Raw genomic sequence first — 27,715 nt, 5'->3', positions numbered from 1 at the left:
AACCACTTCTTTATGATACAAGACTGATCCTGATCACCCTGTTGGCATTAATTGTGATAATGACCAGCTGACTCTACATTATCCCTTAAATATGTGAGAATGTTTTTGTAAGTACTTAAAAAAACAGCTTGTTAAAAAACAAATACTTTCCTTAACAATACCAACATTGAGAACTTCTAGCTTCCCTGTTGGGAAGATTATTTGCAGAGTATAAGGCATAATCCTCTCACAAAAAGTAAATAGACAAAATATTTTTCCTTTTCTGAACCCAGTGCATTACATATTGAGCACAAGCCAACACTGATATCAATGCAGTCTCTTGCTAATACACATGAACTTGAATCTCAGTTTGAACTTTAGCTGCATTGATTTTGTCTCGTTTAACCTCCATTGATTTCTAGTGCTTTGGCTGATTGCCCGTCTCCTTTACACTGCCTCAGCAGAGTAGGGTGTATGCAATCAGATTAAGGACATAACAGAAATGCACATGATCAAATCACAGAACTTTGATCACTACAAATTTGGTGTGCATTTTCAGTGAAAATATGTTATTTGCAACCTTCAATTTGTCAGACAGGGGAGTCAAAATAAATCTTTTAAAAAGAAAGATTGCCTGGCCGCTCCGAGGACCATAGAGAGACATGCCAAATTATTAAAAGGAAACAGATTTTATTCACTTTGAATGCTTGTATATAAGAGGACAGGAGACATTAGCCCAGTGAGTCACATGAATAAACACAAGTGCATCATGAATGTACATTATTTGGCGATCGCTACAGTAATAACATTTCCAGGAGCACGCAGAGAAAACAGTCTCTCACAGAAGGTCCAGACTCAGGAGTGAGAGAATACGTTACAGTGAGTCCCCTTAGAAGCAGAATACAACAACAACAACAAAAAAAGAAAACAATCAATTCAAATGACAAATGTGATATTTGGAATGCAAACTTTGTATAAATATATCATCATTGGTTTTCAACATTGGTTGGCTAAGAGGAGAACATAATGTAGTTCATGGAGAGTCACAGTCTTCACAGTCATGTGTGGACAGAACTGCGGTGGAACAGGAACAGGGATAGGGTTTGTGGCTACTGACGGTCGTCATTAAAGCTTCAGCAAAAAGCAAAATCAAGCATGCATCTTAGTACAAACCTACATTAGCAGCACACTCTATTTCCTCAACAATTAGACCCAGTACATTTAGTAGAACAAACAATAAGAAATGAAATCAGAAGAGATAACCAGACAAAAAGGCCAGACACAGAGAAGCAAACCATGTGAGTTCACCTCTATAATACAAACTACAATGGCTGCACAACAGTGCTGTCCCTCCCATATCCTCAGAGTAAGCTTTCTATTTTGTTTTTTATTTTTGGTTCTCTGGTTGTTTCATATATGAGGTCACAAATGTTCTAATAAGTTAGCTAAAACAGTATTCTCATACAGTAGCTGGCTCCATCATCTAAAAAGATTTCCATTCCTTAAAAACAGTAATATTTTCTAAAGTATAAAGTTTTTTGTATGCACCAATGGTAAGACTACTTTATCTTTGGATTTTCCATTAAAGCAATACTGTAAGTTATTATTGTTTCATAATAGCGTCATTGTTATTATTGTTAGTCATGGCAAGTGCAGAAATGTTAAGAAATAAAATCACTGTGTGCTGAAGGAAAAATGAAAAACTACTGCCTTAGGTAAAATTACAGTATTGAAGGCAACAGAAGAAAAAAAAATAAGTGCACAATCGAAATGCTCTGTTTAAAAGACAACAAAAATAGAAAATATCTTATAGATGTGCATCGATCTAATTCATACACAGATAGGGTCTTTCAACTTGGCTCAGTGCAGGAGAGGAAGTTGGTTGTACAGTGACAATTTTCAACAGCATTAGAGGGTAAATGCTATGTTTTAACATGAGCATGGCTAAAAAGCCTCAAGTGTCTTTGACTGGGACAATACAAAAGTTAAATATACAAGTCATTTGTTTTAAACCTACCATACAATTAAGTCATCTGAATTCAACAATCTACGCAACACCAAAATGCTCATACATTTATCTATCATTAACACAGAATGTTTTTGTCAATTTTCAAAAAGAAAAAAAAAACTAAATTATATTTTTCCACAATTTACAACGGTCTGCAATACGCTTTGTGTCTGGACAAATACATGTCCGTGAAAAAAAAGTGAACATCTACTAGCTTAGTTTCAGGACTTTGAATACAAATCAGAATTGTACGTTTTCATTCATTACACATTTCTTTTGGGCTTAATATATTTTCTATTGGTATGTCTTGTAACAGAACAAAATTGAGAGCTGTTGACCTGAGAGAAGACAACATCAAAAAACATTACATCACTTCATTAAGCCAATAATATAATATTTTAACACTTGACAGGGCAAAAAAATAGTGTGGGTGTTTTATGGGTGTCTGTTAAAACTTACACGTTATAAACAGACTTTTGGTTAGTTAAGTAATCATGAAACCATCTCAGGTTCTTCACCAGTCTTTAGCTGTGCACCCTTTAGTTTCCAAACAGTTTACATATACTCAAGTTTTTGTTAAAAACCAGCATATTGAAATGGAAAAAAACATTCTACTGACACTTGTTTTTGGTTACAAGCACTGGTAATGCAAGTTGGATCCTACAGGATTCAGTCCTTTTAAAACAGTCTGCCAGACTAGCTCTGGGTCATATCTTTCCCCCAGTGTAATCTACATTGGAGACATTTTGTTTTACTTTCCTCTTGTTATTTTTTATTCCATGGAGTCTATTCTGAGGCTTCAAAGCCATAAAAACAAGTTTTATCAAACCTCTTGCTCCAATATATTATGTCGAGTCGTGTCCCTCCTCTGACTCGTTGCCGTCGCAACGCCCATCCACAGAGTCTATTGGTTTTGTGTGACATGTCTTTGCAAGGCTTGTCAGGCTTGAGGTAACATTTGAAGGCGAAAGAACATGATGTGAGTGAGAAGCCTGTGAGCTTTGGGAAGCCTCAGGTAAAGCTGAAGTCAGGGTTGAGCTTTGGAGATGTCTACTGGTCTGGTCAGAACCGGTTGGGGTAGGGATGGAGGTTTCAGAAGGAGTACCTAAAGAAGACTGGGCCGTTGAAGAGGATCTCTGTTCACTGGATGGGTTTGACTGAGAGGTAGATGAGGGACTGATGTGAGGTAATTGAGAAGCATGCTCTTTGGCATTCAGTCTTTCTGCCACTCTTTGTCTATGCTGAGGGAACTCAAGATGTTTGATGAGCTCTGCATTCCCAGTGAGAGACACCTCACAGGCGAGACAGTCATAAAGATGACCATCTTTGCCTTCTGTTCTACACTCTGTTTTGGAAACAATACAGTGGCTTAGAAGAAAGTTGTTATTCACATCTGGCTGCTTTGTGTTGACAGAGTTTATGAAGGGGGAATCTGTGCTATTGAGTGTGCCTTGCTTCTTGTCACGTTTGGATGAAATGGTGTCTTCTGCATGGAGGCGAGCAGAGATTTGGCTAGGTTTTGGTTTATCTGGTAGCTGCACTAACTGTTTCTGTTGTTGCAGCTGCAGTCTTTGTTGCATCAATGCACCCTGCAGATTTTGTTGATATTGCTGGAGAATGGAGCCCGGGGATAGCCCCATTAGAGCCTGTGGCAAGACTGGACCATATGGGAACATGTTTTCCATGCCAAACATGGGCTGCAGGAGGCCTCCAGGCATAGGTGTGGGAATATGGGCAGAAAAAAGTGGAGGGAAGCCAGGCATCAGACAGGGCAAAAGAGGACTAGGGAGCAGAGCAGCTTGGTCAGTTTTCATAGCCGCATGAAGAACTTGTAGCTGAGTTGGGTCTATGACATATTCCCTTCCAGTATTTTGAGTAGATACTGTTGGTCTGGAAGAGTCTGACTTCTCTTTACTGTTGCAAGAAGAGTTTGCACGAGTAGCATTTCCCAATGGAGAACTGTCATGTTTGTTTGTGGGAATCCTGTTACTTCCAGTGTCGTTTTCTTTGGGTAACTGAAGTTCTTGTTCTGTGGTCTTTGGGGTCAAGACAGAGTTGGTTGTGCTAACTACATCTTTGTCATCCATAGCTGATATGGCAGAAGAGGTTGTCATGGTTGGCTTGTGGGTCAGCTCATTTACAGGAGGGTCACTGGCACCTTCTATGATAATGAATTAAGAAAAAAAAGCATGGATTACAAAAGATCAGAATTTTAAGTAAATTAATTAAAAACAAAGTGTAGGTTAGACATACCTGTTTTTATGGAAGAAAAACCATCAGTCATTTTGCAGTTACCTCCTCGAATGCTTTTAGTGTTCTGCGTCTGCAGACTTGAGTACATTGGAGACTGACTCAGACACTGAAGGGCAGTTTGGTTGAGACCCACTGAGCTCAGTATAGCTTGTGGTTGGACAAGTCCCAGAGCATCACTTGTTTTTTTTAGATGATCCACCTCTTGTTGAGCCATCAGCTGGCGAGCAGATACTGAACCCAAATATTCCTTGTCCCTCTTCCTCTGGCCACCCAGAGCCTCCTTAACTTTAGCAAGATGTTGCTGGGAGAAGACATGGTCACGAATAGACAAGCAGCCACTGTATTTAACAGAGCAAAGAGTGCATTCAGTCTTAGGTCTATCAATAGAAGTACTCTCTGTACCAAACTGCTTTGCAAGGCTAAGCTTCGCCTTTTTCTCCTTGGCACGAGCATTCTGAAACCACACCTGAACCACCCTCTTGGCAAGTCCAATGTCATTGCCCAAGGCTTCACACTCAAGCATTGTTGGGGTTTTATAGTCACTAAAGCAGGCTTTGAGCACTTTCACCTGCAGATTACTCATTTGAGTGCGGTAGCGTTTTTGGCTATATCTGTCATCAAAACTCTGACTGTTGGAGCTACCAGGGCAAGGTGAAGCTGGATCAGCCAGGCTGGAATTTTCACTGTAATCTAAGACTAAATCATTATCAAAATCTTTAGCATTAAAGCTCATTGCAGGACTAACCAATCCAGAAGACATCTTTTCATCACTTTCAGAAGAAGCCTCCCTTTCAGTGCTGGGAGACATGTGGTCGATACTGCCATGTTTACCCTCTAGAGAGTCATTTCCTTCATCAGTTGTATGGTCATGGGTTGTGTTTGTGTTAGCCTCACAGTTATTCAGCTTGCTCTGTTCAAAAGTCTGATAAACTGACATGGAAGGCATCTCAAAATCTTCCATGCTCTCACCTTTTATAGGTTTTGGGCTCAGACGCTGCTGATGTGAAGACAGGTCCATGCTTTTGCACGCTGGAGAATCTGCATCATCAGTGGAGCTCAAAAACTGAGAATAATTGGCTAAATCAAAGAGATCAGATTTAAATTGAGAACTTTCCTGATCTTGAGTCATACTAGATATCGCCATACTATACCCTGCATTCCTTGCTTCATGCCAGTGACGTGAACGTATGTGAGCAGCGAGAGCAGTCTGTGCTTTAAAGAGAGCTCGACAGAATGGGCAACGACGATGGATATGAGATGGTCCCAATGCCCGAAACTGGCCTTTCCTCTCACGAGCTCGAGTGTTCTGGAACCAGACTTGAACTACTCTTTTCTTAAGACCGACCTCGTTAGAGATATGGTCAAGCATCTTGCGTGTTGGATTGGAGTCTAAAAGGTATTTCTGATACAAAACCTCTAGTTGCTCTGGTGTTATGGTGGTCCTCATACGTTTGTCTCGCTGGGGTTCCTCCCCATTATTTTCCCAATCATTCTCCATAGAACTGGTTCCTGCTTTCTCTTCAAGTTTCCTCTTCAAAGAGTTTATTGTTGAATCTGGAATGGTTGTCACTGCTGGTGGATTTGCCACTATCTGGGAAATTGTTCCTGAAAGCAGATGCCTCGCAAGTAGGGGATTAGCAGGATCAAACAGCATTAGAGGCATGTCGACAGGATGGTCGAGGAACTGTGGGCTGGGAAAGTAACTTTGGGTAAGGAAGTGCATTTGCTGGTGCTCTTGCCAATGTTCAAAAGAGGGGAAGCTCAATTTACACTGGATGCAGTGGTAAGGGCTCATATCCTGAGCTGGTTTCTGTTGCAATTGTTGCTCAGATGAAGGAATCTCTAAAGGACTAAAAATCTTTTGGGAGCTCTGTGAAGGAGTTGGGTTTGTTTCAGATGTGCTGGAAACCTGTTGTTGTTTAGGAGGAGAGTGAGAGTGAATCTCTGTGCTTACATTTTGGTTCTCCTCACAGAGTGGCCTTGGCTGCTGCATTCTGTTCTCTAATTTCTCAAACTCAGTGTTGATACTAACAGCCTGTTTAGGGTCAGATGATACTTCATTTGCTTGTTTAAGCTCTCTAGAAAGACTAGTTGTTTGCATATGCTCAGAATCAGTGGACTTCACATTAGTACTAGAACCAGATGAACTGGAGGGGCTTGAGCAACAATTTGCTTGTTTAAAACAAGAGGGTCCAGATATTGGACTATGACACTCAGTCTTAGAATCCATTGAAATGTCATTCTGATCGTTCTGCATTTCCTCCTCCTCATCTTTGTAACACTGCATTTTCTGGTGATTAATTAGATCAAAAATGCGTTGAAAGACAATGTTGCATTTCTTACACTGGAAATTGTTGTTGGAAGTACGAAAGTAGCGGTCATTGGATAGGTCTCTGCGTTCACTATCCTTCCCTCCATCTCCTTGGTTCTCATAGTTCTTCCGAGCTTTTTGTCTGGAATTTTGAAACCATACCACAATAACACGGGTGGAAAGATTAAGGAGGTTGGACAGTTGCTCAAACTCATCATCTTTGGGGTATGCATTGGCATCAAAAAAATCCTGCAGTAATCTTAGCTGATAGTCAGTAAACCTGGTTCTTGAGGACCTCCTACCCCCATAAAATTCTTGTCTTAGTGGTTCAGGAGACGGTGGTCTAGAATCCACCTTTACATCTTCCAGTGTTGTGATGGGAGGGTTACTAAAGTTATATGGAGAATCCTTGTTGCGCTGGCGTTCTTTGAATAGAGTGTTCCGAAACCAATGCTTTATGACTTTATGTGGCAAACCAGATTTGTTGGCCATCTCATGGATTTGGTCCTCGTTCGGAGAATTGTTGATATCAAAATACTGACGCAGGATTACAAGCTGATCATCTGTGATTCTGGTTCGAGGCCTTTTACTTTGCTGCTGTAACATTGATGGAGTTAACTGTTGTTGATAAATCTGTGTCAAATCAGAACTCAAACCGGCCTCCACCGGGGGCAGATGGACAGGGCCCTGATGAGTTAAAGATTGCAAAGGTATGGGAGGGATTAGAAGTGGGGGGAAGAGTGGAAGTTCCATGGGTAAGGGAATTTGAGCTAATGGAGCCTTAACTTGAGAAATGGAAACAGTAGCAGGAGTAGAACTGAGTGTAGAGACAGGAACAATTGGTTGCACTGGTTGTTGCTGTTGTGGCTGCTGCACTGAAGGGTTGGGAATCATAGGTGGTGTAGGAGAAGGGGATGAGACAGGAGAAGCCTCTGGAGTTGTAGGTCTCAATGGAAACAGTTTGTCATATTGCTCCCTATAGTCTTTGGCAAATTTCTCCAATGACTTGATAGGGAATACAGAATGATGAATCTGCTCTTTATGGCTCTTCAGAATCAGTGCATTTGAAAAAAGCTTCCCACAGGACTCACACTCTAGCTTCTCCGTGCCTTCTGAATGATCCACCTCTTTGGTGTCAGTCACATCCCCACCATTTGGTATCGCCTCAGTAATATTTTTCTGAAATCGCTCCCTATTTTCATTGAATTGCATGACTAACTCAAAACCAATGTTTTCAAGCAAAGCCTTTGAAGCATTCCCAGGGGCATCATGGGCTATTCTGGGTGGAAGAAACTCATCAAAACTCTTCCCACTGGTTGACATCTCTTTGTTTACATCTTCATTTTCTTGTGTTTTGGGATGATGTGTTTTTTCTCTGATACCCACATTATCCATTTCTTTTGATCCTTCATTACAGTTCAGTTCATCCGCATCCTTCTCACACAGTGGATCACTGGTCAGTTTCTGTTCATTAATTTCAGGATGAATTACGAGATCTTCATTTTGTTTTTGTTTAGAACAATATTTCGAGCCATCTTTTTTAGAAGACTCAGCAGTATCCTCATTTACAATAGGCTTTAATGTGCTTAAGTTTAGACCAGAGCCTTTAAGGTTCACCTCTGGATTCATGCGGAATTCTCCTCCTGGAATAAGAAAAGGAAGAAGCAATTGCTGTTGCTGCTGCACTGAAAGAAGAGCCTCTGTTGCCATAGGAAAAGGGTGTAAAAGTGCAGGATTGAATAAATGGGACTGAAGAAGAGCAGCGTTCTTTTGGAGCTCTTGCTGGAGATGGGCTTGAGCCTGGACTAACTGCTGCTGCTGTTGTTGTTGTAATGACATCTGTTGTTGCTTGGTAGCTGAATCAATCATGTTTGCCAACTTCTTCCTCATGTCAGATGTTGAAGGATGGTTGGTGTCTGGGTTTGCAGGTGTGCCATTGAGTAAAGTGTTTTTTTGGTGGCTTAGATCAGCATTGTTCATGGAAGTAGCAGGCTTCATGGTTGCAGGGGTGCTGGACAATGCCTTGCCTGGGGGAGGGCCAACAGATTCAGAACTAGAAGTGGATGTTTCAAGCTTGGATGCACGAGCTTTTGTCTGGTGCAAGACAGAACGCATATGAATCTCTAAGGTTGAACTCTGACTATATGCTACATTGCAAATACTACATTTAAATGGTTTGTGGTCTGCATTGTTGACAGGCTCTTGCAATCCAGTTGACGTGTCCTGCAGAGACCGTTTAAGTTTGTGTAAGTGTGACACTGAGTTGTAGTGAACTAAGAGAATATTCTTCTGTGTGAAAGATTCCTTGCAAACAGTACATTTGAAAGGTCTTGATGGATCCAGAAATTTCTCCATTGTAATATTCGGGCCCTTTCTAAGTGGAAAAACAGGCTGCTTGGGGTCACATTCAGCATTATCTTTAACCAAACTTGAATCACTGTCTGTAGGACTTAGTTTTTTCTCCAAATCACATTCTTCATCATCTTTCATCTCAGTTTCTTCTGGTGATCCCTCCTCTTCACCAAATGTTTGGTCTGCGGAGATCAGGGTATCACCATTCATCATTAAACCACCATAAAGCTGCTGTATCTGGGTTTCACTCAGCTCCAGGTGGCTTGTCTCAAGGTGTTTCCGAAGGGCCTGCATTGTACGAAAACTACGTTGACAGAGGCAGCATATGGTGGCAGCTCTGATAGCATGGTACTGAGAATGCAGTTGTAACTTTTCAGGGGTTTTAAATGCTAGGCTGCACTGATTACACCGGTACTTGTAAATGTGGCGATCAGATATTGCCGTTTGAGATTTCTGGCTATGAAGCTGGTTGAAGTGTGTCTGGAGTGCACTTGAGGATGTAAAGACTTTGTTGCAGCCTTTCTGCCAACAAGGAAAAGCAGCATTGTTCTCCTTTGTGGATTCTGCATCCTCTGATGGTTGTTTATAGATCTGTGCTGCCTCCAAGTGAGGTGTGGTACCTCTCTCAGGTTCAGCATCGGTTGACATTTCTAAAGAATAAACAGAAAAATAATTGCTGTGAATACATAATGAAGCAAAATTAATTAGAACAATCATAATTTAATAATTAAACCAAGCACAAATACTGATAAATCACCTTTGGACTACTTATTGAGTCAGATCATAACTGTCAACCTATTTTAAAATGATGAAAAATAAAGAAACATGCTTAACCTAGATTTAAAAAAAATTATAATATTTATACTAACCATCCAGTCTCGTTGTTTCATTAGCATTTATCAGCTGTGTATCCGAGTTGTTCACTGGTAAAAACATCTTCTCTGGCAGCACGTCTGAAGCAATCATCTGATCACAAGGGAAAAAAGAAATCATAATAGGTTTGATAAATCCATTTTGTGGATTAATTAATCCACAAAAATCTCATTATTAAGTCATTTGATTGTTATCTCTAAAAATGATTGGTCATTATGCTGTGTTCCTGCTACGTGTGCATTAACGATGCATCGTGCAAGAGAACAGACCCTTAACTTTAGAAGGCAAAATGGAATCGCAGTCATGAACCAACACTTAAAGCAGTTCAAAGGTTAAGTATGAATGGAAGCCCTCTTTGGTCCATGACAACACAATTAGCTAACTTTGGATGTAAAAAAGCCACTTTACTGATCTTCCTCTCCTTCTTTCCTCCTGTACCCACTCAAATTTAAAATGTGTAAATCAATGCAACTTTAAGGGGGGAGAGGGAGGGATGAACAACCAAACAAAATGGCTGCTATTTCCATCACAAAGCACACCATTTCAGGAAAGTGCTGTATTGAAGGGACACAAAGCAGCACACAAGTCCTCTTCAAGGTCACATTTAATTTAGAACATAATTACCAGGCACGGTTCATAACGAAAATCACCTAGCACTGGCTCAGAACTAATGAAGCACAATTATTTTCATTACTGTATTTCAGTTCAGCTGGGGAAGGGGAGAGGAACGGCAAGTGCCGAAGAGAGAAATCAAGAGAGATGGCAGAACAGAGGGCAAGGAGGACCAAGAAAGATAGGAGAGGAGAGAAATGGAAAGACAGACAGAAAAGCCTTTTACGCAAGAAAAAGCACTCAGCGCAAGCTGACTGAATTGGCAAAAAATGTCCAACCTTTCAGAAACAGTGAGGCATGTCTGCTTCTGGTTCAAACAAGCTCTGGGTGCATTAGTATCAATTTATATTCTGCAGATAAAAAAAGCTAATTTTAATATTCATTGGATCTGAGGCAGCTACCTCTTCCCTCCCCCAACTCAATGTCATTACTTGTCTCCGTTTGCTCGTGCTGGAGTCACTGAGGGTCTAAACACCCCTCCTTATACGCACATGCACATTGTGCTGAACATTTTCTTGCATTAATACCATTTTTACCCCATATATAAAAAATAGGGGTCCACTGATGTTTTTTAAAATCAATATCTAGAAAGCAGCATGGCTGACGGCTAGCGTAACACAAGTAATAATAGCGACTAAGATGCAGGCTACACAAAATTGCAGAATTTAAACAAGCACAATACAAAAATTTTTACTTTAAAAATTGCCAAATATCAGCTGATTATTTGGCCTGCCTCATTACTAGTAAAAATAAAAATTGTAAATAGATCCTGCTTTGACATCAGTAAAAACTGCCTAAGGGATAAAAAAAAAAAAAAAACTAATTCAAAACATATTGTCTTTTTAATAGCCCAAGCAATTGATCTTAAAGGGAGTTAAGATGTTTTTACTAGGTAACAGAAATAAGAAAAACAATTTTTGCTGTGAGAATTGTGGCTGGAATGGACACGTGTTACTGTTTAAAATCTTTGGTTGCTTTAATTCTTTACAAAAGCACTAAAAATTACAAACTATATAGCACTAAAATACTGAATCTACATGATATATGCATACTGTCTTTTTCCCCCCTCACCGTGTTGATGAGCTTCTGAGTGCAGTCTGCAGTGACACTGTGCAGCTGTGTGAGGTGGGTACGCAAGAGGGCAATACTGTGCAGTGTGTCTTGGCACAGTGGGCAGCGGGGAGCAGGCTGAACTGCATGCTGGTTCATCACATGACTCCTTAGACGCTCAATATCACTATGACGGAACCGACAGAATGGACACTGTCTCATCTGAATGGAAGGAAACAAACAACAGAGGTACAAGAATTACATACTGTCTTTGCAATATCCTGTTCCTTTAAATAATATTAGGCTTTGTTTCTTTTATGTTTCTTATTTTTTGCACAATGGTATAGTTATGGTATAATAAGCAATTAAGTTAATAGTAATTTAATTAAATTAGTATTAAATGATTACCATATTATTATACCATTGTATTTGTTAGGGCTTGCACAGCTACTTGTTTATACTATTCTGCTAGTTGTACAGAAAATTAATAGGCATCAGTGGTCTTATGGCACTTGTAAAATAAACATGGCAAAACCAGGTTACATTTTATAATAAATAAAAAAAATAGTGCAGAGTGCATTGCAGCAGACCTCTTCCTGTATTCGTGGCCTTTTGCAGGGAGAGAGGTCATCTGACTCGTCAGATCCAGATGAGGGACGCTTAGGACTTGAAGACGACTCATTTTGCTCTGCCTCTGTTTGAATAAATCCTTCTACTAGCAAAAAAAAGCAAAAAAAAAGCAAACAGATCATTTATAAGAGGCACACATTATTGTTTAACAAGTAACAACACTAAGCTTATTGTAAAACAGTGGTTCCCAAATAATGCAATTAGCGCTATGGTGTTAAATATAAGCTAAATTTAAACTATATTGGTGTGGGTTCACCACAGCATCTAATGTAAAATCTGGGTCCCGAAGCGAATCCAGCTGAAAAAACACTGTAGCAATAATTTTGGTAAAGACCTGATTTTTTCCTCGTTATGTCTCCATGTTTACTTCGGTCTTCTTGGTTAGCTGTATCCTCAGTGGGAGACTCCATTCCATTCTGATCTGGTTGAAGAGCTGAAGAGAAAAAAATATATTCAGTGAGCACATCACAATAGACAAATTCATATGTACACACTCTAGGTTGTTTGTGTCCTATATGCTTTGCAGTTTAAATTATCAGGCCAACTATTAGATTTTTTAGGCAATTGGTCATTGCAGAAAATATCTTGCGTGCATGTGCCACTGCAAAACAAGGTTGAATGCAGGAACACATTCAAACCTATAGGGGTCAGTCTACACTAGCTCAGTGAAACCCAACTAACCTGCTCAAACACATTAACGGACAGACCGACACAAAACACTAGCTAGTAATCTACAAAATCTCCTATGGATTCACTCAAAAGAAGTTAAATATATTGATCTTCTACAGTAAAAATACAAAGAAAGATATGAGAGAAGAAAATCAGAAGGAGGACGAGTTAAAGTCGGTGGCGTCAGCAGAGCTTTATTTGACCTGTGGGGATTTGAAAAGTCACAGGAGGAAGATAATACAGCAGAGGTCAGGAGGGTCACACACAAAGAGTCCATTTCAAAGCACAAATTGGCGAACAATGCCGCCATGACAGGCTTTAAAAATGATCTTATACAATAGGTCTTGTGCTCACTTTGAGTCTGTTGTACTAGTTATAGCTTTCTTGCTAAAAGAAGCATTTTCCAAAGCGCTCCCTGAAAACTGAAATGACTGTGCATATCTAAAATATGTGGGATGGCATTTACTGACAATATTTTGACAACAGTCTTCAGTTTTGGCTTGTTATTTTTTAATCTTCCCGATGAACTCCAAAATCAAAAAGAGAGAGCACGCACACATTAAGATGGAAATTCAAAAAGGGCAATGATGCTCTGTTGTTCTTTTGCAGCGTCTAAAAGCTTCGGCTGAGCTCTGTAGGTACAAAACACACAGCCTCGGGACACACTAAACCAGATACCCCATTCAACGCCCTCCCTCCCTCTCCTCATCCTCTTCTCTCTTGCTTTCTGCCTTTCTGCTTTCTTAGCAAAGTAATTGTTCTGCTACGTGGGGGGAAGGGAAAAGAACAGAGTTGATTTGGGTGGGTTTGGGCAGGGGGGGTGGTTGGGGTATGGGGGGGAGAACAAAAAAAATGCATGAGGGTTGTCATAACAGACCAATCAAACGCAGGCTGAGGTATCTTCTGGTAATTCTTTGAGAAGGTGATTATGACAGAGGGTGAGAGAGAGAGCGAGAAAGGCCATCTGAACACCAATTATCCTGACAGACACGCTATTGATTTCCTATCAAACCAACACACCCATAAACACAGAACACATAACCTGAAACTGTCAAATCCGCTCTAGTTACGACCGCCCCATTGAGCCCGCTCGCTCAGTCATTCTCTCAGTCACACACACCGCGCTGAACCTGACCAAAAAAAAATTTGTCAATTGTTGAGCATCTCTCACAGGGAAAATCACAACAAAAAAAGCTTAGGTATTGAAATAAAAAAATAAATCTATAAAATAAAACTAAATGTATGGGACTGAAGGAAATCATTAATTAGTGAACATTCATAATGTGTTGCATGATATGTTCAAATTCTGACAAAATGGCAAATCATTTGCAAAATGGATCATTTCCCCTCTGGTTTACATGTTTTAGACAAACACTTTTTTTACCTGCAACTTATTTATCATGAAACTTAATTATCAAAGACACAAAGATTTTATTTAATTTTGAAGTTGCATTGAAAATGCACTTCAAAAATCAAAGGGGGCATGTGGATTCATTCACTTAGAATGTTCATGACGCTTCTTGGACAAAACAGATGGCCGTGGCTCAGCGTGGTGAGGTCATTCCGGCCAGTAATGAAGTGATCAGATGCACCCACACATGCTAACACACTCCAGGCGCACACTCAACACACACTTCATCAGCACTTCCTACCCGTCCCAGGGATCAATATACAAATGCTCAGCAGCATTGATCCAGTATTGATTATAAATTAGGCAATGCCCTGGTGTTCCTAAAGAGATCAATAACCAGCCATTCAGCTGCGGCGCTCCAGCAGGTCGGAAGCAGCGCTGATCCGATGTTCCTACAGGTTCAAATTCACACTGAAACAGCTACTCACTCTCACTCACTGACTTTAGCATTGATTGTACACGACACACTGACTGCTAACCTTTTCTTGTACCCGGTGTGTTCGCCATTTCTCCTCATCGGGAATATAACGCTACTATACAGTATTTCAGTTTTCTTTATTTTAAATGTACCATGTTTAGGAAGTTTTACATTAGTTTTTCAAAAAAAAAATGTTTTTGCGGATTAATTTGAAAACATTACTAAACAAATTTAGTTAGAAAGTTAGAAAGAAAAAAATATTAAAATATAAACATTTTCTTAACACAAAATAAACCAGGAATATTTCCAAACACCTGTCAGTCTTTAGGAATCTCTATCAGACCTTTTCTCTGTCTTTCCTTTAAAATGTTAATTTGAGAATGTTAATTAACTCATGCCTCGTTAGTGGGTTGCGCCTTTATTGGCTGCATTGACTGGCTAACCCTCTAGTTTAGCCTCTTTCTGGCCAGTGAAGATGTTACAAATGTGATTATTGGCAAGTCAATTAACAAAATCAATTCCTACTATTCTGTACAAAAGGCACACTCACTTGCTTTCTTTTTCTCTCTCGCTCTCACACAACAAATGCATATGTAAATATACACATACAAACAGGCTGGGTGCCAAGGTTGGGCTATTGTTCAACTCATTAGTTGAGCTTATTCTGTGTTAGAACTAAATGCTAATTGCCTCCACCACCCGGTTTTCTCAATTACCCCAGTGTAAATATCTGCCCTCTTCCTTTTCCTATTCTTTTTGTTTTTCGGCATGTCTGTCAGCCCCTCCCCCTCTGTTGTTCTGTTGTGTGTTTTAGAGCCTTGAGCGTCATGAGCACAACACACAAGGGACAGTCTTTTGATTAGGGTTTTAAGGAATTCTCCCTGACTTTCTCCCCAATATTAATCTAGCATCAAAAGCTGGTGTTCTGCTTATGAGTGTGTTGGATTTAGCTTATTTCCCCCCCTGAAATTTTACTGGTTTAAAAACTATTTTTTGGTGCTTTGCAAAACCCCTGAAGATAACTCTGTAAATTGAAACAGAACAAAGCGATCGTGCATGTGTGTCTCATACCATTTTCTTGAGCAGGGCTTTTTCGGATTGTAAAGATGGCACCAAGCTCCTCCTCATCCTGCAGACCCTTCTGGATTCGCTGTAGTCTAAGCAGCCCCTCCCCTCTCTGGTGGCTCAATGAATGGGAGTGCTGCACTAAAGAAAGGCTGTTCTGAGTGGAGAAATCACACAGCACACAGTGCAGCCAGACATCTTCAGACTCCATTCCATCCAGCTGCTGCAAATACTGAGAGAAAGAGTAAAGATAAACATTAATCATACATGATGTGTGAGGGTAAACAGAAAGGAAGGATATAAGGAAGGATAACAGAAGTTATATCAATTAATAAAACACTCTTCTACTCACATTTCAACACCAGCAACATACTTAAGCTACTTTAGCGGAAGTCATTGACCATATAGTCATAAATGATCAATATGTGGCTTCCTCTAATGTGGACAGCACAATATAGATCAATGCAGGATCAATAGAACCCTGTAAAAACACCTATGTAGATGTTATTTAACATGCTTTGCTCAAATAAACGCTAAATCTCTCCCTCTGTCTGCGGTCTGGTGAAAGCTGAGCAGACAGATTCAAAGCAGATGAATCCAGTGAAACATTAGATGAACACAGACACAAAAACACATACACACAACCACAGTGAGAAACACCAGTCCACTTGTTTTACAGAACTCTAAACTGATTAGAGATGTGCTGAGTTAATGGACCACATTAGAGGGAGGGAAAAAATAACATACAATATATCTCAATTACCACAGAGGCCTTACAGGTTTTGGGGAATAATGGCTTCACTGCGGGCATCTTGGGCTTTTGTGGATTTTACTGACAGGAATCCCAGGCCTCTTTTTGCACATAGCGTATCTGGTTTTGAATTGTGAGATTTACCTTGTATAGTCTCAGACTGGTCTCGTGTCTGGAGTTCATGGTGTGTAGCTTCAGTTTCTCCAAGCTGCTGGCCTCGTAGTCACATGCATTGCACCTGAGCTGCACTTGGCTTCCAGCAGCGACACACCTGAGGCGCCACTCTTCTTCCTCCTCTTCGATGTTTACATGTTGACTACTGGCCTCTCGTAGGTGTGCAGCTAACTGGTAGCGCTGTACGTGTTTGTCTGTTTGGCAGTGCAGTTGGAAGTTTGCTCGCAAAGGCGTGGCATAATGGCAAAGCCGACAGTGATGGGTGTCTCCAGTTGTGCTCCTCCAATAGGAATTGGGTAATGACCGCTGCATGGTCAGGTGTTGACTAAGCTCTTCTAGAGTGTCACAGGAAAAGCAACCACATAGAATGCATTCAAAGAGTTTCGGTGAAGAGGTTTCATTGCAGGACAGAGAAGCGATGGCATTGGACAGTTTGGTCTGAGGTTGGCAGTGGCGGTAAAGCTCAGTGGCATTGTGCTTACGTTGACGTTGCATGTGTGCCAAGTTCTGCTGCAGTAGAAGCACGTTGTGCGTGTGCTTTTCACTGGTCATGTGGATTCGGAGGTTCCGTGCCACGTTGGTTTCGTAGTCACAGACTTCACACCGCCACGATGCACGTCCCCGAAGCTTAGATGGAGAGGGGGAGTTGGCTTGGGTGGGGTGAGTGAGAGTAGGATGTGAATGGGTTGAAGGATTAGGCTGGGCTGCTGGGCTGTGTGCATGTGACTGCGTCTGCAGGCTCTGCATGTTGTTGAGGTGTTTGTCCGATTGCATGTGAATGCTCAAGTTGCCCTTGGTGGTGGTGGAATATTGGCAGACCTGGCAGCGGAACGGCTTGTATCCGCAAGAATAAGTCTCACCTCTTGCTAGGCGTGGGTGGCTCTGACCACTGCTGCAGTATGGACACTCTTCAGAATCCGACTCTGGGTGCTTCTCCTTCATATGGGCTTCAAGAGTTTGCTGGTACTTGTAATGCCAGTTGCATTTTGGACACTTCAATGTCTTGCAGGAGTTTCTGGAGTGTACCATAGAGGCCTGAACGGCATAACTGAAAGATGATCCTTGGACATCGTCCCCAGCGGCAACAAAGCCTCCGTCAATGGCCACCACCAGCCTTTTTCTAGAGGCAGTGTCCAAGTGCCCTTCTTCAAGAATAGGCTGACTAGTCTGGGTTAAGGTAGGACTCAGTGTAGGGGACGTGGAATGGCTATGATTATTGGGCAGGTCAGAATGAGTGACAGCATGTCTGTCATCTTCAGACAACCTAGTGGTTGGTTCCATTGCTATGGCGCTACCATTCTCTAACTGGTCATTTGGTTCGGTTGCTGTGGCACTCTCTTGGTTGGCAAGTTGTTCTGTAGTAGTGACAGTGGACGGGTTTACCACAACAAGGGAAGCAGGTGCAGGGTCGTGGCAGTTAAAGCTTGTTCCATACTCTGACTCAGAGTCTGTAAGGGTTTTGGTGTTGTTCATAAAGCTGGTTGCTATTGTTACAGAGTTTGGAAGTTTTGAAATGCTTTGGTTTGACAGAGCAGCTTCAGTAATGTGCTCTTGTCTGCTACTGCTGCTAATACCGTGAGCACTGTCATTTACAGTGCTGCCTACCTCTAAATACAATCTCCTTTCTCCTCCCTCACTACTTGCTTCATCCTTCCTCATCTTGTCCTCCTTGCCTCTTTGTGTGCCCTCTCTTCCCAGGGTTGAAGGGTCTTTGGCAGGGCTTGGTATTGAGGTAGCAGGGGAGGTTCTGGGTGGAGAGGGCAGGATAGGGAGTCCTGGCTTAGAGATCAGAGCCTCTTCATTCTCTTTCCGTCTTGCCGTGTCCTCTGTGCTTTTCCCAGAGGTCGGAGATGCCAGGTTAAGTGGTACCACAGACTCACAATTCCTTTTTGGTTCTAGGAAACAGAGAAATGGGCGGTTGCCTGGGCCGGCAGGCTGTAAAATGGCAGAGGTGTGTTTAAACGAGAGCAGATGTTGTTCTTCATCGCTGAAGGTGATGTTGTGTTGCTGAGAAGCATGAGCCCTAAACAAGTGTGAACGGCCAAAAGACAGCCGACACAGAAAGCACATCAGGATGGGTTTGGTTAGACCAGACCATGTCACCCCTGTCTCTGGTGATCCTGCCACGTCAGGAGCATTATCTTTGGATTGGCGGGTCACCAGAGCTAGACTATCACTGTCGTCAAGGTTATGCATTTGGAAGACACGAAAGATCTGTGGAGCGGGGCTTTGAGACAAGGAAATGTAACAGGTTCTAATGATGGAGGAAGGGGAACCTAACGAGGAGGAGGAGGGCACACCACTCGTGAGTTTACTCTCCGTCACATAGGCAGACCCATCAGGCTGGTACAAGATCTCTCCGATAGGACTCTCCACATCCTCACCTTCTTCCTCTTCATCTGCCTTCTCCCTCTCTAACATCTCTCTGGTTGAACATTCATTAACCTGTTTTTCCCTAAATCTTTTTTCATATCTCCCAGCAAGTCCCTCCTCCTCAGCCCGCCCCACTAGTCCATCCTGGTTGGACAGAGTTGCTGTGCTCCGATGAATGGCTTGATCTCTGGCCAGTAGGAGTGGATTGGTGGCCAGTGGTCTGCAGAGCCCAGGAGGCTGTTGTGTGTGGGGGCCAGAGGCTCCATTGTTGGAGACAGAGTCACAACACTCCATCCTCTGAGCTACTGAGCACGTTCATCCCACCCTGGCCTAGAAAAAGAATGAAAGGGAGAGAAAAGTTTAATTACCCAAACTTTACACCTACATTACGATTTTCTAAATCACTTTGCACCATTCATAATTACAGCAACATATGAAGTATTTTAAATTTGAGCAGCATAAACTTTAGTGTCACTATTCAGAGAGAAGCAACTCTGGAACGATGAAGGAAAGCAGAGAAAGGTCTAGACTGTGATCAATAGCTCTTTGCCTAGCTGTATTACAGAGAGCTGAATATTACATGAGAGACAATTCCTGGAATCACCAAGATCTGCTCAATTAAATGTCTCTGTCTGTCTCTGACTCCCCCATCCCCCTCCATCTGAATTATATTTCCCTTTAGGCAACTGAGCAGAACATAGGGCTGTGTCTACGGGGGATTGCCCCGTGACAGTGCCTCTGGAATAAGTTCCCTATTGACTCTAGTCCCAGGTTTCTCCAGAGACACGGCCCCCACAGGCCTTGATCAGTAAAGCAGCTGAAGTGAATTAAATTGAATTATATTAAAGCAGCCTATCACAACAGGGTTCAACCTATACTAGGCGTCTATAATAATTGCAATTTGCATTAATGCTAAGTAGAAACAGGTTCACATTTGGAAAGGAATTTTAATTGTACCAGCAGCACAAAGTTACACATTTTACAAATACAAACATATGATGTAGCTACTTAAGCCTGCCTTGTGCTTACACCGTGGGCTATATTTAAATCATTAAAATGTGCTTATAGTTATTACTGGATTTATCTACAGTTAAGTCACCTAAATAGTGTAAAAACATCAAACATTTGCACAGAAGGTGTCTGAGGAGAGTACAGAGTTTGTGGATTGTAGTTAGGGGCTAATTGCTCAGTTTCTAGGTTGAAGAGTGCAGATTCTTGAACTGAGATTCAAGCTGTTATATTGAGCTCTCTCTGATCCTCTCTACTGGAGGGGGCTAAAGTGCTAATGGGAAAATCAATAGCGTGAATGCTAAGCATCTTACTGGAAGCAAGACCAGGATGCTAGCACACCAGGCTAAAGGATGCGTTCCCTGATTTAAGCTCGAACTGGACCTAAAAAATGGACTTAAAAGGCCAAATGTTTCAAAAATAATGAACAGCTCTTATACATAGGAGTCCACTCATTGAAATAAACACAAATGCTTATAGAGTGCTAGAGATACATATATAAACAAACTGCCAAGCTGACACTAACTAAACTTTCTGTACAGATCAATGAATATCCATTCTTTTTTTGCTCTGTGTGTGCATGTGTGTGTGTGGGGGGTGGGGTTGGGGGGGTAATTAGTGATGTATCTCATTAGCTGCTAGGTTAATTACCCATCTCTCTGGGATACCTGATAGGGGGCACACAGCTGGAATCAAGACACATCTTAAACCAATTACTCTCTGTAAGTGTGTGTGTGGATTAAGACCAAGATGTCAGCTGAGAATTAGACAAAACAGCACTAAAACTAATATTAACCCTGACACTAACAGTACCAGCAATAACCCTTAAACAACAACAACAACAGCAACTACAACAACATGTACAGGGAACTGTTTTAACTGTTTCAAGTGACTAAATTATTATCTAACATAAACTTAACCCACGTGCTGTGGGCAATTCCTGTTACCACATAAATCTCCAACTTTGTAAAAAAAAAAAATAAAGAAGAACATTTATGGCACTCAAGAGGTAACATTTTGGGGGGAATTTCTACAACAATATTAAAGTATGGCAATGAAATACTACCACTCCATCCTCTCTAGTTTATAAAAAATGACAAATATAAGAAATAAGTTTCTTAATAACCACTAATTAATCTTGCTCCTAATGAAAGCTGTAACATCTCATTCTTGTGCATTATTCTGTTCATTTTGTCTACTTCAATGTTTACTTCATGTTAACTGATAGAAAATTGCGAAAAAGGTTGCAAACTTCACAGAAATTGAATAGAAAATAAAAAAGCTGATTTAATATTTAGTTTGACCTCCTGAGACTGACTAGCAACATTTTCTAACCACTGAAAGGAAGTGGTTAACCTGACAAAAAAAGAAAGAAAAAAAGATATTGTGTGGAAAGCCCTGTTTTGTTAGAGAGAGTGATTTCAAATTCACAGCACATATTGCTGATTCAGGGGCTTGGCTTCCTGTTTTAACGCTAATCTAATATTGCCTCAGTATCTTAGTAAACATTCTATTGCATAGATATGACTGTACAACACACCTAATCCTTGCGTGTTTTACATGTCTACAACATGACACAGCACATGGCTATACTACATAGTACCTGAGACATCAAAGAACACTTAAAACGATCAAGTGTGTGCACAATCTTACTTTGTGCCAGCGTTTTTTTAATCTTTTTAAGCACTTGCAACATGCATGAATGCATGAGCACAAAAAAACGAAAACTGTTTCAAGGGTTGAACTAAAAAAATGAAAGTATCAAACCAAACTTAAACCAGCTAACCCCACACCCCTCTCTCTCACAGTCACACAAACACAGACACATTTTCTCCCACTGTATTTAGACAGCTGTCCTCTCTGCTGTGCGCTTGTCTTTGATCTTTGATTTAATGCCCCATTTCCATTAGAGACACTAGCCCATTCAGGAGCAAAACTTCAAAAGAAAGAGAGAGAATGATAGAGAGAGAGAAAAAGAAAGAGTGGACGAAAGAGAGGGCGAGAGTGGTGGGGAAAATGTATGACTTGTAATTTAGAAAACTGTGGCCTTAACATTGTTTCTAGATTAGTCAGCCAGCATAGAACAAAATACGTTAGCAGGAAGTAAAACGCTGATGCACTTCCTGTATGACATGCAAAAAGGAAGTGACAGACAAAAATGCAGGGTCAAAGTTCAAAAGGTAATGCTGATGTTATGGCAGGGCCATGACAGTGTTATGACAGCTGCCTCCTTAAAAATGAGCCTTCTATTATAGTTCTGGAAAAAAATTCATTTGCTTCCATAAGTTTCCAATAGGCAGAGATATAGAACAATGTTTTACACATGCACAGTGATGCATTCTGTCAGTATGCTTACAGTAAGTCACACACGCTTCAGTTTCTAGTGTGAAAGTCTGAGCGTGATGTAAACGTATCGATCTAAACTGCAGCAAGATCCAGCGGGATTATGAAATCAATGCTACACTGAAAGAGTTGACTTGATCTTATGCCTCTGACAATGCATGGGAATCGCTTGTGTGTTCTTCCTCAGTCAAATTGCGGCACTTGTTACACACGTATCGGAAAGTGGCACTGTGTAACTAAAGCTTTTATCTGTAAGGATTATTCATGTAAATATCCTGCATTCATTACCCAAGTATATGCACTGTGAAATGAGAAAGGAAAAAGAAAACATTTGTGCAAGATTAACTCCTTTTAACAGCTAGATCCCAATTCAAAACGCATGAATATAATAATCCTGCAGAGCTGAACAACATGCAAAACAAAAATGGAATTGACTAGCTATGTTACTGCTATCTTGTTTTTAATCATTGGTGTTAACAAATGATTTATGCAACCTGTAACAAAATGACAAGAGATTACATTCTGTTGGAGGATAATTGAAAATGGGTTGATGACAAATAATATTACAAGTAGCATTATTTAATCCACCAGGAATTGACTGAATTGTGAAAAGTGTGGAGAAATTCCTTTTTGCTAAAACAATAATAATGTGACAACTGGCTAGAAAAGAAATCCACGAACACACACACACACACACACACACACACACACACACACACACACACACACATATATATATATATAGAGAGAGAGAGAGAGAGAGAGAGAGAGAGAGAGAGAGTGTGTGTGTGTGTGTGTGTGTGTGTGTGTGTGTGTGTGTGCGTGCTAAACAAATACTAATATTACTATTGGAGATACAAACTAAAAACATGACATCACAATAATATTTAAATTAAGAGTAAATATGTAAAGATTTAAATCTGTAAAGACACTAAATTGTCATACAGTTTTCCCTATTTCTTTCAACAAATACCATCCTTTTTTCCCCATTAATCTAAGAAAAATTGTAAACATATCTAGTACCCCTATTGAAATACATTTTTTACATTATTTGAAAACACTCTGTAAATCTCTGTCTCTCACTACAGGCTCTGTCTGTCTCCATTTCTAGTCCATTTCCAAGAAAATGTGTTAAACAAACCCACTGACCTTTGCATTACTGTGGTTTATGCACCTTTTATAAACTATACCTTCATTCTATATATTCAACAGCCATGGCAAACAGCACACACCACTTTCTGCTTGGACTAAGGCAGGCAGTGTAATATAGTTCAATATTTGCAGTGAATTCTGGTGAGAGTTGACAGTAACACGGTGGTGAGGCAGAATCACTGATCACCCTCGTTTCTCCTGTGCACACACACACACACACACACACACACACACACACACACACACACACACACACACACACACACACACACACACACACACACATATACACAAGGTCTGTTTAAGGCGTGGATGGAGAGCAGAATTTGAACTGGCAGGCTGGGCCCCCATGCATTGTTCTCTGGCTCAGTGTGTGTGTGTGTGTGTGTGTGTGTGTGTGCGTTTGAGAGGCCTTAGTGACTGATCTGCCGATGTGCCTCACTTCTCCACAACCCCAGCTATTATTATGATAAACAGAAAAAGTCAAACCCTGAAGGCAGTGTGTGCACACAGACTCACAAACGAACGCACACAATTCAGTATTCAGATGTTGCAATACCTTATTTACAAACAAAGCAACAACTACACAATCTTTACAGCGTCCTGCAAGGGTTGAAGACTTTACGAACACACTGAATAAACAAAAAGAAACATACAAAGCATATAACGGGACTGCAGTATTTCTTTTTTTAAATACAAATTATATACGAATAAGATTTTTTTTTAATGCATATTCAGATTTTCTACAGTACATACATCCACTAAATTTTGCTAATGCAGTAAACAAAAAAATGTTTCAATGAAACCCTATCTATAATGAAAGCACTATCTGTTTGACACCGCTACCCTGCAGAGTCCACTTTTCTCTTCCCTAGCTGTGCCCTTTCATCCCATCTTCTTCCTTTCACCCTGTTCCCTAACTCTGTGAACTCTGACCTGTGAGACAATCCTCTTTCGCCCAACACCATCTCCTGTGTGAGTGTGTGTGTGTGTGTATTCTCAAAAGAAAGAGTCGGTGCTCGCTTCATTTACCTGCTCCTCAAGCACACTGTGTTTATCACAGTAGAACTGGTTATACCAGTGTAAGCTCTCTATTTTAGGCCAAACACTGTATTTTTACCTAGAAATGTAAAGATTATTGTATTTCTAAAGTTGAATATTCCAACATTTAGAGAGCTAAATGAACAATTTGAAGCATAAAAAAAAAAATCTAAATCAAGTCTAAAATCCATCCTTATTTTGTATGAGCCCAGCTGCTCAAAAACAAACGATTGAACTATTAAGTCAAAAACTATTGTGTAATTTATAAAAAAAAGAAACTATTTGTCACTATGTGACAGATTCACAAAAGGACAGAAAAAAACAATACCCAAACACCCGGTCAGTTGGTCACACACAAGCGCATCCACAAACACACACACAACACATTTATCTAGCTTTATAAATGAGGACATGCTATAGATTTGTATTGCTTTTATAAATGTATGAATTAAAATTACAACACACTACCTAATACAAACATTGACCTTATTTATGAATCTTTTATCATTGATAACTTTAGCTTTGTAAACACATACAGCATATCCTATGAAATTTAAAAATATATATACATTATTTTGTGCAATTGTGTGAATATCTTTTAGGTTTTATCATATTTTCCCTAACTTCTGGGAACAACACAACCACCCACACACACAAACACACACACACACACACACACACACACACACAAGTCCAAACAGGCTTGACCAAGCATGCCCAGGAAATCAGGGCCAGCTTAATCCTCCCTCTTATACATCTACGCTTCATTTAAGACGCAAAAACAAAAAGTTACACCCTTGCGACCTCGTATCTTTAAAAATATATCTTTATATATAAAAAAATAAGGCTATTACATGCGCGCAATTGAGTCGCGACGCGGAGGACGCACAGAGGCTTCGTTCGGATCCTTCATATCGTTACACGGACCCGTAGCGCGTGTCAATACTGATACACTCTCTGAAAATGAGCCTGATGTGTCAGTGCTGACTTACACAACAGCAACAACAGCACTCGTCCGAGCAAAAGCATACACAGAAAGGACGTTTCTTTACGCTTTTCGGTCTTTTTTTCTTTCTTTTGCAACTAGCAAGAGGGCGACAACTCTTGAAGAAAACAGGTAGGAGAACACCAGAAGAGCTTTATAACTTCAAACTGAAATCGAGAAAGACACTGACATCAAAGGAAGTCAATAGGGTGCGCTTTACATTAGCGACTATGTCATACATATGTAATAACAGCAACTAGTAAAGATCAATAACAAAACAAGCAGGGATGCAAAATAATCACGTAGTTCATTATTGTTACGCTTTATACTTTTGTAAATAGCGAGAATCAAATTTGAGCAAAGAAGAATCAACTATAGGCTGAGATTGAAGAACAGTCATCGGATACAAACTTACATTTGGACGCGTCGCTTTGTATTCCGGTAAACACGTTTATAGATCCCATTCGCGCAGATGCATGCGTTCACACATCATGCCGCTGAAGTTAAACGAGGTATTTGACTGTTCCTTAAAGCATTTAAAAGGGTTTGTTTTTGGTTGTACTGCAGACGACAGACGCGCCCTGGCTTCGGTTCGAGGAAGGAGGAGAGAGTGAAAAAAAATCAGTCCGGTCTTTATTCCTGCTAATTACTTTCGTGCAAAAAATGGCTGGAATTAACACACTGCGCATGTGCTGATTACACAGTCACGAGGGGAAGAGATAATTAGCTCCTCCTGGATCAATAAGATTCCAGGATGGGAGAGAGAAAGAGAGGAGGGAGGTGTATGTGTGTGTGTGTGTGTTTGGGGGGGTCATATAGTGATGGAATTAGACTATCGGACAATTTTACATCTGCACATAAACAACAAACAATAAAGGAGGATAACACAACAAAGGTGCCATGAGATGAGAAGCAGGTGGATGAGGAAAAATATAAACATTTATAGCAATATTTAATACTCACATGATGAGTAGCTATGCACCAGTGGAGAAGAAACCTTATGATCATAATCATGCATGTTCTGCAAATCCTATAAATCAGGTTCTGACAATCAATAGGGCTAGTGGAAAGTTTGTAGCGCTACTGTAAAAAGTGCATTTATGCTTAAACCGCATAGATTTAGTGGATGATAATTGGGTAGACATGCAACTGGATACGATTTTCAAGATAATTAACGCAAATTGTAAAATTGTAAACTTGAGCATCAAAAACAGCGGTTAATTTTAGCAGTCGTTGTTCGAGGATGGACATAAAGATAAATATGCCTACATTTACAAAACTTCATATTTATGCGTTTAAATTCTATAAATGCTTTTCATTAGTGTGCATTATAGTTAAAATTGTACACTGTATATAGCCTACTACACAATGTATCCCAGTGTTTCTAAGCGTTACGTTACTCATCTGAACCCAATTTTAAATAGTGTATTGGAAATTTTGTAGCCTATAAATAAAAATACACATTATAAATAATAATAGATATACAACTATTAATAATAATGATCAATACAATACAATTTTACAAAGGAAATAAAATGTCCAAAGTTTTACAATTCAGCGTACACATAGGGTAGGCTACATATGAAAAACATCTTTAAGGTCGAGTAAAAGGAGCATTGCATATAGGCAACAACAACATCTCAATAATAATCGCATCAATATTTTACCAGTAGCACATGGCATACGTTTCATTTGTGCACGAGCAGGAAGAAAATTGTTTTCATTAAAACTTCTACATGAAAGGAGCGAGTGTTGAAGTGTTTTTCACTCTACTTGTGTCTTTTGTCATGATAATTCTTTTGTGTTCTTTGTGTGTGTGTGTGTGTGTGTGTGTGTGTGTGTGTGTGTGTCCGTGCACGCGCGTCCTTGAATGGCTGTTGCTGTTATGGTCAATGTTTCCGTTTTGTCATAAAAACCGACCCTGCATTACATAAAGATTTGATATAGCTTAACTTATTTGCTACTTAAAATGCACGAAATGTATTTTATGGTATTTTCTAAGTTAAATATAAATTTGCACATTTTCAAACTGGAGAATCCAAGCGAGCACTTTTTACCATGCCTTCAAATAACCATTTATATATAAACAAAAAAAATATATATATAATGCTAATGGATACTATTTTAATATATATATATATATTTGTTTATAATGAGTCAAAATGTTGGCTATATAGGCTACTTTTCATTGACCACCGGTCACACACACACACACACACACACACGCACAGTCACATTCTAAGTTTGTTATGGTGAA

General features: G+C 40.2%; 1 protein-coding gene and 1 long non-coding RNA gene across 3 annotated transcripts in view; one reads left to right on the top strand and one right to left on the bottom strand.

Moving 5' to 3' along the window:
- The window catches only part of LOC307159833, a 272,209-nt gene that overhangs the window by 142,262 nt on the left and 102,232 nt on the right, over nt 1-27,715 (top strand). The window lies entirely within an intron of this gene.
- On the bottom strand, nt 655-26,087 carry zfhx3a (zinc finger homeobox 3a). Of its 2 annotated transcripts, none has more exons than XM_079874306.1 (9): nt 25,874-26,087; nt 16,527-19,259; nt 15,638-15,863; nt 12,403-12,501; nt 12,029-12,153; nt 11,460-11,660; nt 9,773-9,869; nt 4,241-9,553; nt 655-4,148 (listed from the first exon to the last, which is right to left on the bottom strand). In XM_079874306.1, the coding sequence occupies exons 2-9, from the start codon at nt 19,221-19,223 to the stop codon at nt 2,833-2,835; spliced, it is 10,074 nt and encodes a 3,357-aa protein (XP_079730432.1). In that variant the 5' UTR covers nt 19,224-19,259; nt 25,874-26,087; the 3' UTR covers nt 655-2,832. The 2 variants fall into 2 exon arrangements, with proteins under 2 accessions (XP_079730432.1, XP_079730433.1); XM_079874307.1 differs by having other exon boundaries at nt 12,029-12,150.

Source organism: Squalius cephalus (assembly GCF_949319135.1).
Source record: "Squalius cephalus genome assembly, chromosome: 6".
In the NCBI taxonomy this organism is placed as follows: domain Eukaryota; kingdom Metazoa; phylum Chordata; class Actinopteri; order Cypriniformes; family Leuciscidae; genus Squalius; species Squalius cephalus.
This window is presented reverse-complemented; position numbering and strand designations above follow the sequence as displayed.